Source organism: Geospiza fortis, unplaced genomic scaffold, assembly GCF_000277835.1.
Source record: "Geospiza fortis unplaced genomic scaffold, GeoFor_1.0 scaffold237, whole genome shotgun sequence".
NCBI classification, from domain to species: Eukaryota; Metazoa; Chordata; class Aves; order Passeriformes; family Thraupidae; genus Geospiza; species Geospiza fortis.
Window position 1 is genome coordinate 5,810,028 of NW_005054319.1, and position 10,433 is coordinate 5,820,460.

The 10,433-nt window shown below is 41.4% G+C and overlaps 1 protein-coding gene across 1 annotated transcript in view; it reads right to left on the reverse strand.

Moving 5' to 3' along the window:
- Positions 1-10,245, reverse strand: part of LOC102039002 (nodal modulator 1) — a 24,255-nt gene extending 14,010 nt beyond the window's left edge. Inside the window, exons 1-16 of the mRNA XM_014306796.2 lie at positions 10,148-10,245; positions 8,842-8,887; positions 8,306-8,406; positions 8,076-8,182; positions 7,811-7,883; positions 7,130-7,282; positions 6,319-6,456; positions 5,701-5,790; positions 4,985-5,090; positions 4,422-4,572; positions 3,115-3,292; positions 2,752-2,893; positions 1,770-1,901; positions 868-1,004; positions 506-593; positions 32-95 (exon numbers count right to left, since the gene is read on the reverse strand). Of these exons, the coding sequence (XP_014162271.1) occupies positions 32-95; positions 506-593; positions 868-1,004; positions 1,770-1,901; positions 2,752-2,893; positions 3,115-3,292; positions 4,422-4,572; positions 4,985-5,090; positions 5,701-5,790; positions 6,319-6,456; positions 7,130-7,282; positions 7,811-7,883; positions 8,076-8,182; positions 8,306-8,406; positions 8,842-8,887; positions 10,148-10,168 (1,727 nt within the window). The 5' untranslated portion in view covers positions 10,169-10,245. The remainder of the gene's footprint in view (positions 1-31; positions 96-505; positions 594-867; positions 1,005-1,769; positions 1,902-2,751; positions 2,894-3,114; positions 3,293-4,421; positions 4,573-4,984; positions 5,091-5,700; positions 5,791-6,318; positions 6,457-7,129; positions 7,283-7,810; positions 7,884-8,075; positions 8,183-8,305; positions 8,407-8,841; positions 8,888-10,147) is intronic.
- Between the last annotated feature and the right edge of the window lie 188 nt (positions 10,246-10,433).

Below are 10,433 nucleotides of genomic sequence, written 5' to 3' on the forward strand. Positions count from 1 at the left end.
AGGTGAAAGTGAGGAACAGTCACACTCTTACGTGTCATAGGTGTAATACTCGTGCTCAAATTGGTGGCAGGAGCGTGGGGTCACCTCATACACACCTACAAACAGCAAGGCAAAGAATGACCCACTGAAAAAGTCAATTTTTAGAACAGAGGTATAGAAACAACTACAAAATTTGACTGTATATCTGCTGCCTTTCACACAGAAACTTTCTAATGTGTCTGACAAACAGAACCTATAAGAATGAGATTATTTTAACATGACCTTCATTCATCAAAGATGAAATGCTTCCACCACCAAGAAAAAAAATAGTAACATTTTATTTCTGGAATCTAGATTTGGTAAAGGACTAAATAGCAGAATTCTAAAAACTTGGAACAGATTATTTATATACAGATGCAATTAAAACAATGCCTTTCAGAAGCCACAACAAATTTTTTTTTAGTTCTCAGCAGTATTAGTTAACTGGTAATTTTTCATTTTTGAACTAATATTTTTAAGCTTTTACCTGGCTTTGAAAGACAGAATCTGTTAACTCCTTTGGACAGGTTATAAACACCAACATTCTCTGGTCCATTTCCATCCTGATAAAATTCCTGTAAACCCACAGCACAATTCACTATTAACAACTACTTAACAACAAAATGAAAACAGTATTTGCCTAAAGATACATCAATGTATCTTTTGTAACACCCAACATCACAAGACCATTTTGCCAAACTTAAAAGACAAACCTTGAAGCACTCTAAACATCAATGTTCCATGCTCTGTGACCCTCTAGAGACAGGAGAAAGCCTTGATTCCAAACATAATCCAACCTGCCTTCAGAAGGTCATTAAAAACAAACAGGAACATTTGTTTCCTACATACCAGTGTGATTGCATGAGAAAGAGAACACCTCAGCATATATCCAGTCTGCCTGAATTCTACTCCTGACACATCTTCCTCCAAGACTTCCAATTCCAAAGATTTATTCTTCCAGCACCAGTCTTCATGTGCAATGCTTACTAGAATATACACCACACAAAGCATTTCAGTAATGCAAAACTGAGTAAATAAGAGCAGGTTTTGTGATATGAGAAGTTTGTGTCTCTCTAGTTTCCCTGGCAACAATCTGCAAAGATAAATACACGACAATGCCTGTAGTACCAGACCTGGCTCTCAGCACTGCAGCATCACCAGGAACCCAACACATCTACCAGGAAAGCTGTGCTATGAAAAGGAATAATGAAGCCTGGCCACCCAGGAAGGCTCCTCAATGGGCACTACCATTGTGACAGGCAAAGCAGCCTAGAGGACATTACAACCTAACCCAAATTTAACCTGGTGGAAAGATGTTCCCACTCCTGTACAAAGACTGCAGTCTATATACTCCTTCTATACCTTTCCCTGGAAAACCATTTATTTTCACAGGCCAAGGCAGGCTGGCCAAAATACAGATTGTTCTTAGGAGCAGCACTCTGGAAGCAGAACTAGAGTCTGTCCCTGTTCTTAGGCTTGGGACAAACTAGTTCATGATAAAGCCCACTTGCCCCTCACCAGCCATGCAGACCCTAGAACTCAGGGGAGCAGCAACCTTTGGGCTGACACAGGGTTAAACATCCAACATTAAGAAAACCTGATGCACTGTTATAAGGTATTTTTCCAGACTCTCTCAAGTTTCACAGCTGTGTTGGGCATGCTGCAAAAGGTATCCATGATAACAGAAGTGCTCAGATTAGGTCACAAATTGAGCTGCCAAGGTGCCCCCCAAGCCGTTCCCCTGCTCCTACCTTTGTACTTGCCCGGGAGCACCCCCTCGAAGGTGAAGGGCACCGAGTCCTTGCTCCCTTGCAGCTGCAGGCTGCGCTTCTCCCCCTGGCGGCTCACGGCCTGCAGTGACACCGTCAAGTCCCCGCACGCGTCTGCCAGGGAACACAGCACGTCAGGCTGCACCCCAAACACTGCCAGCCACACCTCGGGGTGCTAAATGAAATGCTAACCCCCTCCCAGCACAGGATGCTTCCAGTTAAAACTTGTTTCTTAGGCACATATCATGGGTTTTTGCATTCTGCAGATTTTGAGACTGTTAATCAAATTCTTTTATCTAATGGCAAGAAAAAACCTGAGATCAACATTAAATTCCTGGGTTCACCTCACTCTGCAGAGACTTAAGAGCTGAGTAAACACCTGAGAGGCAGAACACAAAGTGCAGAAGGACTCAGAGAGGAAAAAGGAAGGGTAAAAATGACAAAAATCAGGCTCCAATCATCATCTGCTAAAATCAGTGGGTAATCAAGAAAAATATCAGGAGAAAAGAACCTTAGACTGAAATAAAGACAAAAAGCTTATGAAGGAGAACAGAGGTTGAAAGCTTCTGCCAACAGCTTTAGCATCTATCCTACAGTTTTTACATGCACTGCTTTTTCCCCTTTTTTTTTGTAAACGTCTTTTTCCCCTCCAGTACTTCTCTCATTGATGTACAGTATCCCAAGCAGCAGTCAGGACGATTTCCTTCCAGAACCCACCCATTTTCTGAGGAAGGAAGACTTGCTTATCCCTACCAAGTATCAAAAGGAGGTACCTAACTTTACTCCAAACTTACTAGGTCACAACATCCCCCAAGGAGAGCTGCTTTTTCCATGTGCTGCAAGTTACATTTACTGATCTGCTGATGGGACCAACCACAGTAAGGGTCTTGATGTCAACAACACTCACACATGCAGTGCTGAAGTTCTCCATTCCATTGCCACTTCACTTTCACAATGGACTTACCTAAACAAGAGATCTTCCCCGAGACAGATGCCAAAAACTGAGAGAAGGTCACATCCATCACTGGTCTGTCAGCAACAGTGACAGGGAACATTTTGGGTTTCAAAGCCAACCCTGCTCTGGTTTCAGCCTCTGGAATAATTACCTGTAGAGTACATGACATCAAGGCATCACCACCTTTCAGACACCAGTCCAAAACCACCCACTCTGCTGTCTTCAATGCATTTATCAGAAATTAAAAAATAGAAATCTACTGTAAATCCCAGGCAAAGCAAAATCAGCCTCTCCAACATGCTTTCCAAAATTTCAAAATCTTCTAAAACACCATGACAGTCCTACAATGAGGAAATGAAAGCTCATTCTTACCTGAACATTGTATGCACCTGATTTTGCCTTGAAACAAAACGCCCCATGAGAGTCAGTTTCTGTTGTAACCAGTGATGCTTTGTCTTTGTCTTCAGGTATCATGGTCACCTTGTATTTACTGATCTGTTTGACTGTGTCAGGGAATCGAGTAACTGAGATGCGGCCGCACACACTGAACCTGTTACATAAAAGCCACTCATCAGAACAAGTATCTTGAGTTGACAAAGATGATAAAAAACCCTTGGTTTAGAACTTCCTTAAAAGTCAACCTCATTATGTTGAGGTAATAACACCTGAATTGGAAAGGATTTCTCCTGAAACAGAGATTTGCAAGCAACTTGTTTCACTCTTCCCTGTCACCAACCCAATTATTTCAAGCCTTTTTCCTTTTTTTTTTTTTTTTTGTGCTAAGCAGGCAACAGATTTAGGATTTAGTGTTAGGCAGGCAACGGATTTCTCCCCTCAGGTTTTAAATAGTTTCAAACGTTTTGTGATAAAAACTTTAAATATGACAGGTAATCCACTGGAACACAACCTTGCTACACCTACACTTGTGAAAGCACAAGACAAGATGACAAATCAGAAGCTGCTAAGTTTTGTTCATTGCCTTCAGCAGCACAACATATTTAGTTACTGAATAAATTGTACCCTATCATTGAGCAGTACACAGGGTTTTTTCTGATTTGCTGGCTACGTCTGTATGAGCTGACAGCTATTTGACTCAGTAAATTCCAAGTTTTGACTTCTCCAGACCACTGCCATTATTTCCTCCTCTGAAGTCCTGGACACAGAACCACAGCCCTTTCATCTTCCTCAGCTCAGGCGGTATCTCCCACCACTGCACAGCCTTGGACTCACAGTCAAGGCATCAAACAAGAAAAAAGACAATTCAGGTAAGGCAACAATGACCTTGAGAGTGAGCAGTAAAACGCAGAGGTTTGGTACAGCACTGCACCAGACAGCTGTGTGACTCCAGATACCCTCCTTCTGTGCAAGAGTGAAGTGGCAGAAAGCTTCTCTGTGGCTTTCTTGGTTCACATACCATTCTAAAATTCTTAATTTACCCATGCCTTAGTGTCTTCATTTGCAAGGGAGAGCTTATTAAGAGGATGCTCTAAACCTGAATTATTACTGAGCAAAATACTGTGCACAAAACATGCATTCACGCTGCCCTATTTACCTTTAATTTCTTCAGCAACACTTAGCTCCTGACAACACAATTCTGGGCATGGCATGGAAGTGATCACCCGTTTTCACAGCCTCATCCACACATCAAATTGCATTTTCATCCTGACACCAATCCTTACCCTGTTGCAATGATGTTTGCCAGCTGAGGTGTATTTGGTGCAATCTTCACAGTAATAGTATCAAAAAACAGGTGTTCTTTCCTGGCATGAATTGTGTATGTACCTGTTGTGATGTTCTCAAGGCGGAAAGAGCCATCAGCTTTTGTCTTCACTGTAACAAATAACAAGAGTTAAAAACCAGAGCATATGTTAACCTTATGTATCAACAGATCCAGAGGATATGCACTGCTTTAGGCTATTTTTAATTCATATTACACAACAAATAGTTTTATGCTTTTTTACTAGATGAACCTTCATTTCTGTATTTCAAAAGTACAGTCTGGCATATGGTTGAAAGCAATTAAGAAATTTTCAACTGCCAAACAAATGAATATTTAATGCTCTCATCTAAACCAGAAAATGCAAAATTTATCAACTGCATGAAATGCACTTCAATATTTCAAATAAATTGCAACAAAAGCAGTGTATTATCCTAAAGGGTTAATTCCACATCATACACTAGTCCTGTACTTGAGTTTCATAAAGGCTTCCCTGTAGCAACAAAGATCAAGAGCACTGCATACCTTTAATCTGATTGTTCAGAGTCACAGTGGCATCAGCAACTCCTTCTCCTTCAGGACCATTCAACACCCTGCCTGTGACAGAGAAACCCATCACATGGAAAACAGGCTGAAATGGGAAAAAATCAACATCATTCTTTACTCAGGAAATGCAAACACACACCTACAGCAATCAACACCGTTTTCTCCCCACACACATATAAAGGAAACTTATTTACAGCTCTAGGAAAAAAATGTTACCAGGATAATCACTGTGAAAGTACAAACTGATCTCCAGGCAAACTGTTCCCCTAAGTACAAAACACACATTCTCAATTTATCTGCACTGGTACAGCCCAGAGGGCCACAGTCACAGCTCATAATGCCATTACACAAGGCACTCTGCAAACCAGATAAACCTACAGGTCCTTCTCCAGAGATGTGACAATCTCAACAAGGAAACATAGGCAACTTGGAATATTACTGCCTTTTTGCAACACTGACATGAAAGTGAACACAGGAGACAGCTTTGCCCTATTTTGTTTCTTCCTATTGAAAGGGACCAAAGTACAGAAACACAGCACAGTATTAGAAACTGTCTTCTACCTGCTGTGCATAAACAAGTGCCTTCAAATTCTTACAAAGAAGTTTTTCCACAATTCAGCTGCTTTCTGCTAAAATCAGTTAGGCTTTTACAGGAATCAGTGGTACAAAAGGATTATTCCCTCTGCAGGCCTTACCTCAATCTGTAAACTGTCATGCTCTACAAGGAAGTCCAGTCTGGATGGAGCAACATCAAAGGTGATTCTCTCTCCCCTGTAGAATGGGATCTGAAAGAAGACACATGGCTTTGACTCCTAATCTGTGATGACAGAATGGTTTTCCTCTATAATTTTTCATGTTCTTACCAACATCAGACACCTCTACCAAGGGTCAAATGAGCTGCAAACCTCCTGGAAAAAAACTACTCAGAGGCATGGAGACACAAATATGGGTAATATTTCAAGACTGATGGAAACCATGAAATTATCAGAAAAGATGGAAGAGTAGCCCTCTAGTCAGAATACAGCATACTTGGATGTGCAAGAGCTTACAGATAGGAGACTCTATGATTGCTAGAAGGATTAAAGGAATGAGAGAAGCCTGAATCCTGTTTGTAGAGCACAGACTGAGAATGCAGGACCATCACTTCAGGCAGTGCACAGAGAACATGCTCCCACAACATTCAGATGTAAGAAAGAGAATGGGAACAAAAGGAACAGTTTAAAGGGGAGGAGGTGGCAGTAGCACACTCTGGTTTAGAAAATGAAAGTTAACAACCCACTCAATAGAAAAGCAATGACTTTCTAGTCACTTACCACAGTGTATTTCCCACTTGGCAGAGAAAGAAAGCTGAAAGATCCATCTTCTTTTGATACAACATTGCACAAGTAGGATAAAGACTCATCTCTTGATTGGAACCCATCCACAGGAGAAATACTGCAGCCCACAACATCCTGTAGTAATAAATGCAATACAACTTTTTGTCTCAAAGAACACAGAAAGTAATTGGGGGGGAAGAGGGATACAGGAGGGTCAACTGATGGTGAAAGACTGATGGGAAGCATAAAATCATTTTAGAGGCAAAGTTTGATGACATGGCTTAAAATTCATGTATAGGTAAAACAGGAAAAAACAGCAAATAATCAACTTTATGGTAACAAGGACAGAACACTGGGAAATTCAACATCCCCAGACTGAACCATGTGTCTTAAGTGACTTCAGTTCTTTGCACAGGGTTAACATTGCAGAACAGAGCTCAGCTCTAGATGACCAAATGTTTCATACTCATTTCTTGATGCATTTGTAAGGTGGCAATAGAAGCTGTGGAACTTTGTCTTCCCATCAAAAGGGCAAAGAGTAATAAAGATGTCATGCTGAAGACTAATTACAGCTACTGTACAATGAATTATGAAATAATTCCATGGAGGTCACGTTGGATTACAAGGGCCTTGTTAGGGGGAAAAAAAAAGAAATCACACAAAAGAACCAAATGCAAAAATACAGTTTAAGGGATTGTACAAACCAGTGAATGACAGATGAGTATCAGGGCAATATGAATCTAGAAGCTATTTGGTTTTTCTTATTTATAGCCATACTCATATTGAAAAGGTACTGATCAACCATTACCTCTTTAGAGACTGAAGAAGAGAAAAGGAGAAACATGACCCCTTTCATGGGTTCTCCATCACTCCTCACAGACCCAGAGACGTTGTAGCCTGCAACAATCAGGGGGCTGGCAGCATAAGCATTGGAACTTGTCACCCGCACCACTGTCTTGGCCTGAAATACAGAAACAAACATTTTCATCAAAAGCAGGCATCAGGTCTCATTTACAGCACTCAAAAACAATCAGAGACTGCACATTCAACAACAGGAACAGAAGCCAGAGCAGCAGAACTCAAAGAGGGTCTCCAGACTACTCAATACACTAAGACATGAAAGCAAAGATACTTTCTAAAACATTATTTTTCCTGCTTCACTGATATAGGAAACGGTCAGGATATCAGAGCTCCTCAAAAAACAAGAAGTTTGGGAGAGAAGGATTTGAGCTATAATATTCTTACAAAATGTATGGGATAGAAGATGGAAAGCAAAAGCAAAAGCTCATTTTGGCTTTCCCTGGCTGGCCTCACTATCTCCAAACTGGGTCTGCACAAGGCAGTTTCTTGCCTACCTGAATTAGATGTAGAAAAACTCCAGTAACCCTGTCCACCCACAAAGCCCCTTCCTCACACTAACTAATTCAGACAAGGCCTAGCAGATCCATCCTCTCTAACCAGGCAAACCAGAACTTGTGTAGGTCCTAACCTCTTTCAACATCCAGGTAGGGTGCGATGCAAAGATTTCATATTCACCAGGAAGCACTTTAAAGAAAGCAAACCTGCAAGGCAAGAAAGGGATTAAGTCTCTTCAGAAACAGCCACAAGCATCTGTTCACAGAAAAACAATTCAGACTCTATTCACATGTTAGAAAAAATACTTCAGAACTCTTACAGTCCCAGCCAGTATGGCAGAATTGAAAGGATCTTGTGCAAATGAACAGATGAATTAAGTATGCACCACCCACACTCACTTTCCTCCAGGTTGTGTAATAGTTGTTTGTATGTTTATGTCACTGCCAGCATTTCTCAGTACAACCTGAACTCCAGCAGGACCTAATGTCTGACCTTTGCTGAGAACCTGTCAAAATAAAAAGAAACAGAAGTATAAATGAATGAAAATAACAGGTAGAGCTGAATTTGAGTGTGTTTATGAAGGGTGAATTAGCATAAGGTGGAATAAATGAAGATAAAGGAGTCTAACCTTTCCATTCACAGAAAATCCTGTGAACACAAAGTTAATATCACCTCCCTTTGTGCAAATGTCATTAATGCCATCCACATGGATGTCTACACTGGTTGGTTCTGGAAGAGAAGAACGATGAAACAGCATGAGAGTTAGTGAGAGAGCAACCACAAAGAAACTCTGCTTCAGCTTTACACAACTGCCACAGAAATGTATTCATTCAAGCATGGCAAGCGTTGCTCTGGAAGCCTTTCTTCAGCAAAGGTAAAGCACCCCCAAATCCTGACACTGAAAATCCTCTTCCCCTCTTCCCACTGCAGCCATTTCTGTCAAAAGCCCACATTCCTTCAAATCACTTCAAGGGTTATTTTGTCAGTGTCTACCACCCAGCTTTACTTTCCCCAGGTACAGAAAGTACATGTCAGTTATTAAACCATGCAGTATAGTTTATAGGTTTGGAAAAGTGCCCCATTTTCCATGCCAGCTGCAAGTTGGAGATAGGTCTCCCACTGCAGATACAGTGTCCTATTGTAAAAAGACATACAACCACTTACCAAAACTCCACCCTAGGGGAGGCTCAATTTTAAGAATGAAATCCCCCTAAAAAAATAAAAAGCAATAACTGTCTTTATTGATCTAAATTTAATTTAGCTAACAAATGAGAAAGAAAGTCAGAACACAAGCATCATGCTGCAGGGAGGAACACAAGACTCTAGGGCACCCATATTCACCATTCTCCTTTCCTCCTGCCAGTTCAAAGCAGCTGCCATATCCACCCAGACAGGCTGGGATGCTGGGCTCACATCCAGCCACGAGCAGAAATTAAGTATCACCGTGTTTATCCTGCTTCCAGCACAAACCTGGCTCACAGTCAAGCAGCTCAGTGCTAGAAAGTGTTCAAATCTACCTCCACCTGCCCCAACAGATGGGCTCTAAATCAGCCTTTGATAGTTCCACTCGACCATTCTGCCCAAACACAGGGTAACAAAATTCCAATCCTTTTAAAAGCTCTGATCCAAAAGGGTATTAATCAATACAGGGATCCTCTTTGTATCGGAGAGCACCACATGTGTTCTGCCACACATATCCTGAAGTTCACCCCTGGAAAGGCTCAAAGGCCTAAGAATGAAATCACCAGGATCAGAAAGCATGTTACAATCTTAGAGTGGGAAGGGAAGGAATTATTTGGTGGCTGGACTAGATGACTTTCAAAGGTGCCTTCCAACCCAAACCATTTTGTGTTTCTACCTCTGAAGCCTAAGTTAACTATCTCCTTAAAAGAGCACAACACCTTGGCTTGTATTTAATTTAATTTGAATGTAAACACCTTTCCAACCTAAGCAGACATCAAATTACTGACACATTCTGAGTCTCCTGGATCATTATTTCCATTAAACATTTTTAATATCTGCAATTAACCATTCAGGGTATTTTCAATTCAGTCATACCAAAACACCTTCTCATATACATTTATTTCCATTTCTACAGGTAAAAAATCTGAAAGCTTTATCTGTACTCTGTAGGAGCCTGTACTTTTTGTGCAGTATTTGTACAGCTACAGCACACAGCTGCTGGCAGGAATTCAGCTCCCAGTGCTGCAGTCATTCCAATAAACAGCAAAAACCCAATACTGCAGCCACAGTTAGCTGGCTTTTCTCTTCATAATTAGCACTGGGAAACGAAGTCGTTGCTTTACAAAAAGAAACAGCTGAAACTTTGATCCAAACCAAACTAAGTGATGTCCTGATTCAAATGTTTCATGGGTGGGTGTTGCTCTGAGATTTAATATGCCAGCAGAACGAGGTGGAGGCAGCTGCTGCCTCCAGCGCAGAGGGGACAGCACGGGTATTTGTGTCTTACCTTGTCATACAGGGGAATCATGAAATACCCATTATTCGGAGCACAGTCTGTCTGGTATTTCAGAGTACCATGTTTTGTATATAACTTAATCTAAAAGAAACAAACAAAACAGACACAAAGATATTTTTTTAAAGGCGAGGAGCGCTGGAACCAAGCACTTTCTAACCCAGTGCTGTAACACAGTGGCAGCAGCAGCTGTAACACAGGGGGCAGCAGGACACGGTTTATGACAAGCAGGCTGCAGAGTGCCAGGCTGAAGCAGAGCTGCAGCTCCTCCGCCACCGGT